The sequence below is a fragment of the Antennarius striatus genome, chromosome 8 (assembly GCF_040054535.1).
Source record: "Antennarius striatus isolate MH-2024 chromosome 8, ASM4005453v1, whole genome shotgun sequence".
Classification (NCBI taxonomy): domain Eukaryota; kingdom Metazoa; phylum Chordata; class Actinopteri; order Lophiiformes; family Antennariidae; genus Antennarius; species Antennarius striatus.
In genome coordinates this window covers 6,752,213-6,764,962 of record NC_090783.1, presented here as the reverse complement: position 1 = coordinate 6,764,962, position 12,750 = coordinate 6,752,213, and the positions used below count along the sequence as shown (strand labels likewise).

Below are 12,750 nucleotides of genomic sequence, written 5' to 3'. Positions count from 1 at the left end.
GATGGGATGAGAGGAAATGAGATGAGATGCAAGGGCCGGATCTGAGATTATAATTTTTCAGTGGCGTCATTGAAAAATGTACATAGCACACACTCAGAAGGAGTGGATTTTGAGTAGTTTACTGAAAGTGGTAACATTTTGTTTGAGAGTTGGAGGAACAGTGTTTATGGAAATTCTTTTAATGATGTGCCTTGGAAAAAGTTATTTTCTTAAAAAATAAAAATGCAGAGATTGTACCGATTAATGAAGACTGTTAAATCAGTCAATGTTTATTTCTAACCCCTCAGAGAGGTTGAGGTGTTGCTACATTCAGCTCTTATTCCAATTATTTTTAAAAACCTGGGGGGGGGGGTTGTTTGGATATTTGCTTTTATTTTGCTGTTGCACAGAGATTTACTGGAGCTTGTTGGGTTTCTTAAGAGCACAGAACCACAGTGTGGCATTTGGAGAAGTCGGACAGACAGACAAAAATGTAAGGGTGGATGGTGTGAAATCTGGTTGTAGCGCACAGAATGGGGAAAGATGAAGTCTGTGTGCATAGATGAATTTTTTTTTAAAAAACACAGCATCTCACCAACCTACTGAGAAACGGTGCTCATAAAAATCAACCCGAGAACTTCAGAGAAATGTTATTCCTGCCAAATAGTCACTTTTTAACTTTCCTCACTGAATGATTCAAATTTCTTTGTATAATTCCAGATGAATAATTTTATATGTAGCTTCCCTTTTTTTTTTCCCTCTTTGCGTTGCATCCTTGGGTATTGGGTGACGCTCTACAGTCGGAGCACACCGAGATGGGAGTCACACCAGCATTGTGGTTGATCTATCGTGCCTACTGGAGCCTCAAGCTTTAGAGGAGCTGTCGGGGAGATAATGGGGTCTTTGCTTGGGCTGATGTGCTGTGCAGAGTAGGGAGAGTTCTGTGCCAGAGACCTGTGAATATGTTCTTTTAGCAGATGTGTAATATGCATTCAGAAGATGTTATATAAGTTCCTTTTATTCTGTTTTGTGTGTGAGTGTGCATACACTAGTACCTGGTGCTGGCTACATCTGAGCAAACACTTGATGGTATTGTGTATTCTCATTGTAATATAATTAAAATGTTTTATACATAAAACTGTTTCAGCTTGATCTTTGTCTGTGAATGTCTCCAGTCAACAAAGCAGCAGGAATATGCAGATGAACCCTGATTGGTTCGTGCAGCTCAGATGTGATCTTTGGTGGAACTAGAAGCAGTTTTAAAAATATTCTGTCTCACTGGAATCACAGAGAAGAATTTACAAGATGAAAGCAATTAAGAGGCTAAAATAAACAATCAAATTTATTAAATCACAATTGGACTAAGAGAAAACAAGACAAATATGTGCTCTGTGCCTCCATTTAAAGTCGTTACTTTTATACTTAGAAGAACTCACTATTATCACATTACAATGAATATACATAAAATCCCACGTTTTCCACGTTTAATAATGCTTCTAATAAAACCAGAAGTTCAAGTCGTGCAGCAGAACAAGTTTCATCTCAGTGGGAATGTAATCACTGATAATAACAAACTTGCAATTCTATTACAGCATGGTTCCCCATACGGCCGCTGTGGGTTTGATTCCTGCACACGTCCTCCCCTTTTCCAGTCAGATTCTTTAAGCTTCCCCCTAATAAACTGCTTCATCATTGATAAGTCACTTTGGTGTCTCGTGATTACCAACACCACCTCTGTAAAAGCAGTGACTAGTCACTGATCACACTGCAGGTGTGATAAAAACCATTAAAAGTAGAAACCCTCCCTTCATTAATCCCATCTGAAACCGCAGACAAACTACATTGCTGTAGTTTGTCTTGTAAACGTTAACCTGGACTCATAAAACAATTTAAATTTTATTATTTAATGACTCTGCAGGAACGATAGCTTACTCATATTGAAACAGTAACATTGAATAAATGAAAAAGACAAAAACAATGCATTTGTGTTTGATGTACAGCATTCGAGCATGCAGCCGATCACAGTCTGAAAGGTTTCACAAAGGCTATCTGTTTCACGCTGTACACACAATCTGAGACCTGAGGTTGAAAAGAAACAGGACATGAAAAAATAGATAAAGGTAGACGTGGAGGAGAGAACTCGGTTGCAATGTTGACAGAATAAACAGTGACCAGAAACGTCTTGGAGACTTTCGGTTCAGTCTGGATTTAGGAAAGGCATTAGGCTGACGTCATGTTTCCCCATACGCTTCTTCTCCCGGGGCACACCATCAGACAAACTGCTGGGGCTTCTGGGGGATGGTGGCGGCTGAAGCCAGGGTCTTAGCAGCGTCCTTCACTGTGTCCCTGAGCAGCCGCTGGGGACTCTCTCCTGTGAGCGAGACGGAGAGGACAGGATGAGGATGGGAAGTAAATAAAGACCTCTTTTCATGAATGTCTTTCAAACTGGCATTGGGCCGATCTGAGAAGACTCCCTGAACGTGGAAAAGTGTCTCGTTCATAATCCTGACATGACAGGACGGTTTCAATAAACAGTGACAGAGACAAAAGGGTCAGGGCATGTTGTCCTTCATAGAAACCCTCTGTCATATCGGCAAACAGGAACAAGAGGGCAGAGGATTGTGTGACACTTGACTGAAAAGTGCACTCAAATGTCTTTCATGTTGATTGGAATTGGCTGCTTTTATGATTCTGATGTTTACAGACATACAGTAACTGTCAGTTATGTGTAAATGATGGCCTTCTGAAATATAAATCAGCTAGATTATAAATTAAAAAAACAGCATCAGGGTCACTAACGGAACACAATCTACTTCTACACCGTCTGCTAGAACTTCTCAGCCTTTTTCTCAAGGTTTCTGCTGAGTCTCTTTAAGATAGACTGTTTGTCATAGCACACAAAATGACAACAGCCACTATCTCTGCTACACAGCATACTGTCTGAGACTCATACAGGGCATCATGTGACAACCCTGGATGAGGCCTGGGATGGCAGATGGATGCCCCACTGCTGTCATACTTACCCCAACGCTCAGCCTGATGCCAATCCCTGCAGCGCCATCAACAAAAGGGCAATGGGACAGAATCACAACACTGGGAGAATGTCCTTTCAGAAGAGTACGCTGCATCAGCACAACACACAGCACAAATCCTCAGCGATCAGGGCCGGCTGCCAGACGAGGCACCGCCTTTCTGATTTGATTGCTCTACGATGATTACAAAGGTACCTTTCAAAACTAAAGTTTAATTGATTTTTTTATCTTATTTCCTTTAATAAAAAGCACATCATTTAAGAGATGACTGAAAAAATGGCATTTTTCAGTCTCTGATGGGATTAGTGTCATCAGTTATCTGTTAACTTCACATAATCAGCCAGACATTCACATCTTTCATTTTATGTGTCCTAGCTAGTCTTCCTTAATCAGTTTTTCAGACATTAAAGAGTCCAAAAAATTATTTATTCAATTTGATAAAGAGGTTCATTACTAGTTTTATAAAATAAGCAAAAAGAAAAACACTTTGCAGGCTGCAACTAAGGAATGTGTGTAAATTCATTGAAGTTTGTGCTTGAGTTTTGGAAGAGGTGTGGACAGAACATCCAACCTGTTGCACATGCCTGCTTTTCATGGCCTTATGGTGGAGGCATGAAAGAATTTGAACGTCCTGGATGAACCAGTTCAGTGTTTACTTTCACCAGATTCATCAAAATACATCAGAGCTGCTTCATGTATCACACAGCATGGAAAATGCTTCAACTCTAATTAAGCAAAAATAAATATTGTACATGCGTCCCGGTCCAATGTGAAGGGGAGAAAGTTAAACTTAGTTTGCATGTTCTTATTTCCAGAAATGGCAAGAGATAAAAATAGTCTGTTTCTCATTTTCTCTTTCCCTTGCAGATCTCTCGTATTCACAAGCGACACGGACGTACCCTGTAAGTTGGACAGTGCGAATTCCAGCCCTTTCATGGCTTTCACCTGGTTGGTCTTGAAACGGGCCAATCCAAACTCCTGGGAAAACACAGAACAGGAAATGGCTTTTCATGGAGAAGACTGCAAGAAAAAACAGTGCTTAGCTAACATCCCTCTCTTGCCTGTTCTCTGGGGAAATTAAAGCAAGCATGGCATCTTCCACTTCTAAAAATAACAATTCTAAGTTGACAAATTTTGGTACGTTTTCACTTCTATCTCCAACTTCTTTATTTTGGCATTCACACACAGGCTCCCATGCCTCTGCTGCTCAGATTAACTTGAGGCTTTGAAAATATAACTAAGTTATAAAATCAAAGGTGTGAAATTCACCTTTAAATATATATATTAGAAAAAAACCTATTCTGACCTATGACTGAAGAGAACTTTCTTTCTACAGCAGAAAAAAAGATGGTGAGAATGAGAATGCATTCTATTGTAAAACATATTGTGCAGTCTGCTCTAGGACAGTCCAACATAGTTATGTAAGCATGGGTAATTAATTACTTCTTGCACCAAGGATACAAGTACCTGAATGGGTCTGGAGAAGCCATAAATACTTGATGATATCCAAGCTTCCCGTTTTAGATGGGTGGTGGATGGCTGCTCCACTGAGTCTTGAAAAATGCATCGCTCCTCGACAGACTACCGTTGGAGAGACAAAAGACACATGAGGTTGCAGAGCGATTTTAATTTGTCAAGCAGTTCAGGAGGAAAACCTGACAGGATAGTGAAAACATATGGTATTTTAAAACTTGATGTGGACAAAAATAATGATAAGATTTAAAAGGATTCCCAAATGAAATCTATTTCAAATCTGAAAGAAATCCACTGCTGTCATCTTACAATATATTTACAGTATATAATATAAAGACATAGGAGGCTCAAAACTAAAAGTTTGCTTGAGACTACATCAAAGCTTTGAACCATTAGTTACCTTACTTTCTGTTTCTGTTTTGAATTATAACTGATTAATAGCATAATTAGCATAATGCCATCATTAGCATCAGAATGAGATTTACAGCAGTAAGAGAGTGAAAATAGCACGCCTCCATATTTTTCGAATAATATTCAAGGTCCTCCTTCCCTGTGAGATTATTACATCTCAGTTCTGTTCAAAAGCTTTTCTCCTTTGAAGTCCAGACGGGCTGAACTAAATCGTCCTCCTCCTTTATAGACAACTACAGCTACTAAAACATGTGACCACGCAGAGCAGGCAAGGCACAGCGTTAGCCTTTAAAACTCTGCCAAATGCCCCAGGATCAAGCTGAGAGAAAGTGCAACCCTAGTGAATCAAAACTGACGTTATTTTTGGAGATCGGCAAAAACAACATTTTTGAGGCATAACTTCACAATTCAAAACTACTATAACTATAACTTGTTTTTAGCTCATTTTAGGGAAGTGGAAGCTGTAACATATCATTCCAGCTTACCAAACGTGTGAAAAAAACAGTTGTCAAACAGCTTATCAACTTACCAACTTATCATTCATTCTGAGTCATGCTGTTTGACAAACCAAGGAACGAAAAATAAAACATTCACTCATTTCTATTTATCAACATCATTCCAGAGGAAATATTTTTGTCTCTTCAGCCGCTAAGTTCAGCAGCTCATTGAGGTCTTCATCTGCAAATCCAAAAAGGAAAATTTTTACTTCTAAAAGCAACAAACTACAAAGGAGCAGCCTCACCATCAGAGTAGCATAGTTGAGGTTCCAGGTATAGGTCGTCAGGCTCCTGTTGACTGGGTCCACGATGGAGTCCTCGATGATGTACACAGAGCGAGACATGCCAGAGGGAAAGAACCGCTCTGCCCAGCGAGGAAGACGATTGGTCTTCATTAGTAGGCGCCTTGAGAGGAGACGGTGGTCCGGTGTCACCTCCCGATACACAACATCCTCTGTGAGAACATGGGTGCTGGATGATGTAGAAACACAGTCATGTCGGATAAAAAATTACTGGTTAATGATATAGAATCACGATAATCACGATAATAAAACATTGATCAGGTGCAGTTTCAACATCCCTCCAGTTAATACATGAAATTAAAAGTATTCCCTCTGCCAATGTAAATGATGGAAGACACACACACACACACACACACACCGAGGAACAATTTGGAGTGATCAATTCACAAAAACTGAATATTTCTGTAGGTGGGAGGAAGCTGCAGAGCCTGGAGTGAACCAGCGCAGACAATCAAACCCAGAACCTTCTTGCTGTGAAGCAATAGCTCTACCCACTTCCCCACTGTACTGCCTCCACGGTGCAACATTTTGTGCATTATTCATACAGTCAGTCATACATTCAAAAAGTGGATCGTGTGTGATTCTAGATCCTTGTGCTAATTTCATGCACTAAACCACTATAAACTAGAAAATGTTAGGGCTGACAGTGAAGATTACATTTCAATATTAATTGTAAAAATACCTGTATGGATTGGGGTACTTCTGCCAAAAAGCAGAAACAACGTGGTCCCACACACTTCTGATATCAATGTTATTACAGTAATACTTGACCATTTTTATCTCTCAAATGCGAAGGTAGGCCTGAATCCCAAACTGTAAGATCCCTGGATGTGATTACACAAGACAATGGAAGCTTGGATGCTAACTCCATCCAAAGTCTCGCACAGTCCTGCAAAGGAAAAGAAACAGAGTTGATCATGTGTGTTTACGCTCAAACCAATGTAACCTTTGTTTAATAACTTATGGGTTTTGCCTCACCATTAATAACACAGTGCTACCTATTTTTATAGACAGCTCTTGATATATTAGGCACGTTTGTCTTCAGTGTTGTATATCAATGAGCAGGGACGCTTTATGGCAGAAATGGATTTCAAAAGGATATTTGCTTTTCCTTGATTATTTACCATCATCTGCCGTAGATTACATTTACTTCAGTAAAATCCAACAACAAAAAACAAAACTTTCTTCTTACTAACATGGGAAAACAAATTCATAACTCGGTGGATTTTTATCACAATGTGATGAAATCAACTTGGGTAGCTAACAGTAAAATTACTAGACAGATTCTCAAAATGAAAAAACTAACTAATACGTGTTTGGGATGTAATGATAAAATAATATTGAAATGTGACTAAAACGCTGCTTACTACTATTCAGGAGCTCAAACCTGATTATACATAAAACTGTTTAACAGAAAACACTGCAGAGGATTTGACAGCTGATGTTTCCCAGTGCGAATGAAGAAGCGAATGGTTGAAAAGGTCTTTTTGTCACCACGATCCACGGATAGTCTTACCTCCAGTGACTGCCGGTGAACTAATAAAATAACACAAAACCGAACGGAAGACTCGTTCTTGTGTATGTAGCCTACAAAATGACTACATTAGCTAATCTCATCCATAATCCTACATGAGGCTACAGGGTCGAAGCACCAGCAGAGCATCACTGCTACTTCCTGTGATGTCGGCTCTACAAACCAAATTCGAAGGCACAATGCCGCCCCCCTTGGGACCGGAGTGGAATAACGCTTCTGATGTCTCCATTAAAGGCAGATTCCACACAATTTTATTCATTACCAGCTGGATTAACATTACTCGTGTTCCGCAAGGCAGATAAACGGATGTAGATGAAATGATTGCGGTCATTCCATCTACAAGAAATAGGACGGATTAAAAGTACCTTCACTCCTCATATAAGGTCTAAAATAAATGGTGTCATAAAAATTAGGTTTAAAACAGCGTACAAACGAAGTCCAGTTTACTGGCTTGGTAAATTCAATGATGCTTCCTTCGTTGCACATTGCTCATGAAAATGGTGCCTTGCATCCATGTACAGTACAATGTATATTTTTTTTGCCATCTAGTGGATAAATGAAGGAATGAACATCAACTGATGCAATGTTTTAAATGCATCTCGTCACTGTGAAGCGTGTCGGGTTCTAACATTAAAACACGTGACGTTCTAAATTAAGTCTTACAATTAAAAAAAAAGAATTATAAATATTATACTTTAATATTATAAATATTATAATATTATGTTCATAAATATTATACATATTATTATAAATAATATATACTATTATAAATAACTCTAAATATTATAATTTATAAATATGTTTAAAAAATAAAATTATAACTTCAAAAGCGTAATAAAAACATAAATAGATTGTCATAACGTAAAGTTACTTGCTATAACCTAAAATTTTATCCCGCTATTTTCATGAAAATTATTTGTTATGACACGAAAAATATGTTGTAATAAAAAACTTTTAGCATTTTAATATCAGTATATTGAAATCATACACATTTTTCATTATCATTACCCATCACTAAATCACTGTGAATTACGCAGCACGCCAAAAAAAAGCAGTTAGTCCAGTTAGCAATGAAATATTCCGTATAAAAAGATTGAATTCAGAATGTGACCAAGAAAAAGACGCGAATGATAGCTGTCTCGCTGAAGGTAGAGGGAGGACGCGTTCCTCCAGTCCACTAGAGGTCGCACCGCAAGTAGGCCAACCATAATTTCACTTGTTTTCCTCTTCGCTAACATAGTTGCCGTCAAGGGGAATTGTCCTCCATGGTGTCATTGCAGGTTTCTCTAGGTTAACTGCAGAAATAAGACATGTCTGGGTACACACCAGACGAAAAGCTCCGTTTGGACCAGCTGACAAAGCTACGGAGGCAGTGGCTGAAGGACCAGGAGCTCAGCCCGAGAGAGCCCGTCATACAAGACAAAGCAGGCCGCATCGAACGGTTCTGGACTCGCTTCCTGGAGCCCAAGACCCTGTGGAGGCTATACGTGAGTGCTAACACACACACCACGGTAGCTAGCAAAACAGCCGACAACAAATGAATACACTGGAGATTTCAGCGAACCAGTTGCACTGTAAGATTAGGTTTAGAGGAAATCAGTTGTACTGAATAGTTTGTCTACATTCAGAGCAGCAATTTAGCTTTGTGATCGCCTGCCTTCAGCCTCTTGAGACCTGTTCACAGACATATTTGTGTGGATCAGACTGCAAAGCATGCAGGCTTTATTGATTGAAATGTTCTCGTACAAGAATGAACAGCGATATCACGCATCTGCAGGTTTTGTTTCGATAGATAAATGATTGATTGATTTGATTGATTGATTTGGAAGCATACAGCATTCATGGTCATTAATCCTCTGCGATAGATCTGCATTTAGTTTTGAATCATTTCGTGATTTACTGAATACAGTAAACCATTCTAATGCATTGTAGTTAGTCATCGTGATTTTGTTTCTGAAGAAATGAATAAGATAAAAGATAAGATACAGTAATCCTTTATGGATTTAATTTAATTTTAATTTAATTTTATACTGTTTATATTTTAATACTGTAATATTTTTTTCAATTTTATACTGTTTATATTTTAATTTTATACTGTTTATATTTTAGTTATAGTTTAGTATATAAGTCCTGTTAGTGCTGCATGTGTCTGTTAGTGTAGTGTATGTCTTGTGGTATGTCCTGTGATGTCAGTGTTTCCTTTTCTCCTGGTGTTTATCCAGTATTATTTGTTATGTAATGCCTGAGCAGTGGATATATACAATTTCCTCCAGGATTAATAAAGTATCTATCTATCTATCTATCTATCTATCTATCTATCTATCTATCTATCTATCTATCTATCTATCTATCTCTGTCTATCTATCTGTCTATCTGTCTGTCTGTCCCACAGTGGATACAATTTCACAGTCGCAGCAGCATTTCAGAGAGCATGGAAAAATAAAATACACAACAATAGGATAAGTACATACAAATATACATAATACGTAGTCAGAAATATACAATTTACAATCTACACTGGACATACCCATGGTGTGAGTGAGTGAATGTGTGTCTGCTGAATCACAGTTCAATTCAATGAAGTTTAGGATAGATTAATCCTTTATTAAAAACATTTGATATCTGTAGACCCATATTATAAGTGAGAGTACAACTCAGTGATTTATTTTATTTCAATAAATGAACCTGTTTACATATTCACTGAAATATTGACCTCAATATCTTTTTCAATATCTTTTCCTAACTTATTTGTGAAAATGTCATCTACACAATTACTTGTTTTTTTTACAGCATGTATGCGTCTGTTCATTATTGTTTCAGTTTTTTTAAATTCATTTTCAATATTTATGGAAATAACTCATGTTTTTTGTGACTGTTCCTGTGTACATTCATACTTTTCTAACTACCTGGTTTGAGAGAACAAAGTACAGCACATGCTGAAGTATTCTGTCATTTCTTTGGAGCAGTCCATAAACACTGTCATTCATTATGTATGTCTCTTTTAATTATGTTTAACTGTCTGTAATTTGTATCTCCATACAGACCTACAAAGCATATAATAGAGGAGTTACCATATTAACAGGACTCTTGATACCTGCTTGGATCACACACTACTGGGTGAAATACCATGTGTCTGTAAGTAAACACAAAATGTTATTTGTCATATTTAAAATCATTAATGAGGAAACAGAATGAATAAACACAATATATGTCAATCACATGTTGTAAATGAGTTACTTATGATGTGACCCGAATTTTATGTATACAAATATATCAAATTTACCTACATACTGTACATTACTTTTAGAATTCAAGTGTTTAAATGTGTTACATTTGTGTAACACATTTGTACAAATGTGTTACATTACATTGGTGAAATCAACACTGTGTAACCGCGACCTGGAGCTAACAGCTGTTAGCATCAGACCCTACTACCTGGCGCGTGAATTCTCACACGTCATCGTCATGGCCGTCTACATCCCTCCACGTGCGGACCCTGAGGCGGCACGAGAGACCATCTGTGGGACCACCTCTGCTTGATTTAATTCAAATTTAATTTTATACTGTTGTATATATATATATATATATAATTTATTTATTTATTTTTTATACTGTTTTTATATTTTAATTCAATTTTATACTGTTTAGATTTTATTTTATACTGTTTATATTTTAATACTGTAATATTTTAAATTTTATACTGTTTATATTTTTAGTTATAGTTTAGTATATAAGTCCTGTTAGTGCTGCATGTGCCTGTCTGTTAGTGTAATGTATGTCTTGTGGTATGTCCTGTGATGTCAGTGTTTCCTTTTCTCCTGGTGTTTATCCAGTATTATTTGTTAAGTAATGCCTGAGCAGTGGATATATGCAATTTCCTCCGGGATTAATAAAGTATCTATCTATCTATCTATCTATCATTTCTCAATAACCTTATATATTTATCATTATTAATCACAAAAAAAGCCAAAGGACACTTTGAAACCACAAATATGCAGCCTTCTATTGTCTAATTCTTAAGCATTTCCATTAGAAACGTGCCTTACTTTATTGGATCCTTGCTGTTGTTAGCTTCAATACTGTTTATAAATGACTAGTTCAGTTATCTGAAAATGTATGGATTAGTAGACATACTAAACAACAATGTCATTTTACTCTACAGGAAAGGCCATACGGCATTGTGGGATTGAAACCCAGATTGTTCCCTGTAAGTCTTAATATTAAACAATAGTCTACACGACTTGCTGTCACATGTAGTAATTGAGGAAAATATTATTTGTAATTGTTTTTTTCCCTGTTTTTGTGTTTAGGGTGACGTCATTATGGAGACGGGCGAAGTTGTTCCAGATCTTCCTGAATCTCATGATCATCACTGAAATTGACGTATTTCATTAACTGCTTGAATTTCTGTTGTAAAAACTGTGTATATTCCAATAAAAGATTACAGTGGTTTCGGTGTTTTTGTTATGTCTTCTGGAGTAATTGGTTGTGCGCTTATCTAGTTCAATAGTACATTAGTTAAAAATAAAAAAAAAACCTAAGTGACCTAGTAATAAAGGAGCCTTCTTTAAATCAATACATGATTTGCAGAATCTGTGTTTTCCATTGAAATGGAGTTGAAGCCATTTCTATTGAAAACATAGTTAATAGTTTAAGAATGATTTTGTATTAGAATTGTTTTAGTTAAACGGCTTTCTATAGTTGGAAATTCTGTGTTGCATTTGTACGGTGGGGATTGTGTTCATCAACCAGCCATGCTTTGGAATGCTGCTTAATGCGACTTGATTGGCTGTCTCATTTGTATAAAATAATAGACACTTCTAGAAACATCAGATGCCACTGGACCTTGGAGAAATATTCTTTTGACCTAGACCAGACAGGTTACACTTACTTTCAGATGATTTACTGTATTTCGGTGGGGTGGGGTTTTTGATACATTACAGTAGATTGTATATCAAAGCCTGACTGACCGTTGATTTACTCTCCTTTGATTGTACATATTGTACAATCTGTCGTACAGTTTACTGTTATTCGTGTACAAGAAAAAGAAGAAGGAGCCTCTTCTTTTTCCTGCTCCTGGAGGTTCTCAGCTGGAAGGTCCAGGGGTTGGATACTTTCAGCGTGGAGTTGGTATGTTCTCTCCGTGTGGTCATGAGTGTTTTTGTTTTGTCTTCTGGAGTAATTGGTTGTGCACTCATTGGTCTGAAATTTAAGTTAGACCTTAAAAATGTAGGAACTTTCTTAAGTCATGTACTGACGACATAATATTCTATTCAATTTGTCCCTCCATGAAGTCAGATGAGTAAATGGAGTTGAAGCCATTTCTATGGAAAACATAGTTAATAGTTTAAGAATGATTTTGTATTAGAATTGTTTTTGTTAAATGGCTTTCTATAGTTGGAAATTCTGTGTTGCATTTGTATTGTGGTGATTGTATTGTATTAATCAACCAGCGAAGCTTTGGAATGCTGCAATATGATTGTCTCATTTGTATAAAATAAAATAAACTTCTAGAAACATGT

At 37.2% G+C, this 12,750-nt stretch overlaps 2 protein-coding genes across 4 annotated transcripts; one reads left to right on the top strand and one right to left on the bottom strand.

The window, feature by feature from the left end:
- Positions 1 to 1,303: 1,303 nt before the first annotated feature.
- Positions 1,304 to 7,558, bottom strand: LOC137600102 (PRELI domain-containing protein 1, mitochondrial-like). 3 transcript variants are annotated; one of them, XM_068321499.1, is made up of 7 exons: positions 7,211 to 7,558; positions 6,377 to 6,583; positions 5,638 to 5,863; positions 4,479 to 4,592; positions 3,911 to 3,989; positions 3,003 to 3,101; positions 1,304 to 2,350 (listed from the first exon to the last, which is right to left on the bottom strand). In XM_068321499.1, exons 2-6 carry the CDS (start codon positions 6,466 to 6,468, stop codon positions 3,040 to 3,042), a joined length of 573 nt encoding a protein of 190 aa, XP_068177600.1. In that variant the 5' UTR covers positions 6,469 to 6,583; positions 7,211 to 7,558; the 3' UTR covers positions 1,304 to 2,350; positions 3,003 to 3,039. The 3 variants fall into 3 exon arrangements, with proteins under 3 accessions (XP_068177600.1, XP_068177601.1, XP_068177599.1); XM_068321500.1 differs by having other exon boundaries at positions 3,003 to 3,028; positions 7,211 to 7,557; XM_068321498.1 differs by lacking the exon at positions 3,003 to 3,101 and having other exon boundaries at positions 7,211 to 7,378.
- An 878-nt stretch (positions 7,559 to 8,436) lies between these two features.
- Positions 8,437 to 11,678, top strand: ndufb6 (NADH:ubiquinone oxidoreductase subunit B). Its single transcript, XM_068321501.1, has 4 exons — positions 8,437 to 8,715; positions 10,271 to 10,363; positions 11,391 to 11,435; positions 11,539 to 11,678. Exons 1-4 carry the CDS (start codon positions 8,539 to 8,541, stop codon positions 11,602 to 11,604), a joined length of 381 nt encoding a protein of 126 aa, XP_068177602.1. The 5' UTR covers positions 8,437 to 8,538; the 3' UTR covers positions 11,605 to 11,678.
- The last annotated feature ends 1,072 nt before the right edge of the window (positions 11,679 to 12,750 follow it).

Coding starts and splice junctions, on each gene's coding strand:
- LOC137600102 (XM_068321498.1), bottom strand. CDS start 6,468: ATGGTCAAGTATTACTGTAATAACATTGATATCAGAAGTGTGTGGGAC. Junction 4,593..5,637: donor TCAACTATGCTACTCTGATG/GTGAGGCTGCTC, acceptor CTCCAACGGTAG/TCTGTCGAGGAGCGATGCAT. Junction 2,351..3,910: donor CGCACTGTCCAACTTACAGG/GTACGTCCGTGT, acceptor TCTCGCTCACAG/GAGAGAGTCCCCAGCGGCTG.
- ndufb6 (XM_068321501.1), top strand. CDS start 8,539: ATGTCTGGGTACACACCAGACGAAAAGCTCCGTTTGGACCAGCTGACA. Junction 10,364..11,390: donor GGGTGAAATACCATGTGTCT/GTAAGTAAACAC, acceptor TTTACTCTACAG/GAAAGGCCATACGGCATTGT. Junction 11,436..11,538: donor TGAAACCCAGATTGTTCCCT/GTAAGTCTTAAT, acceptor TTTTGTGTTTAG/GGTGACGTCATTATGGAGAC.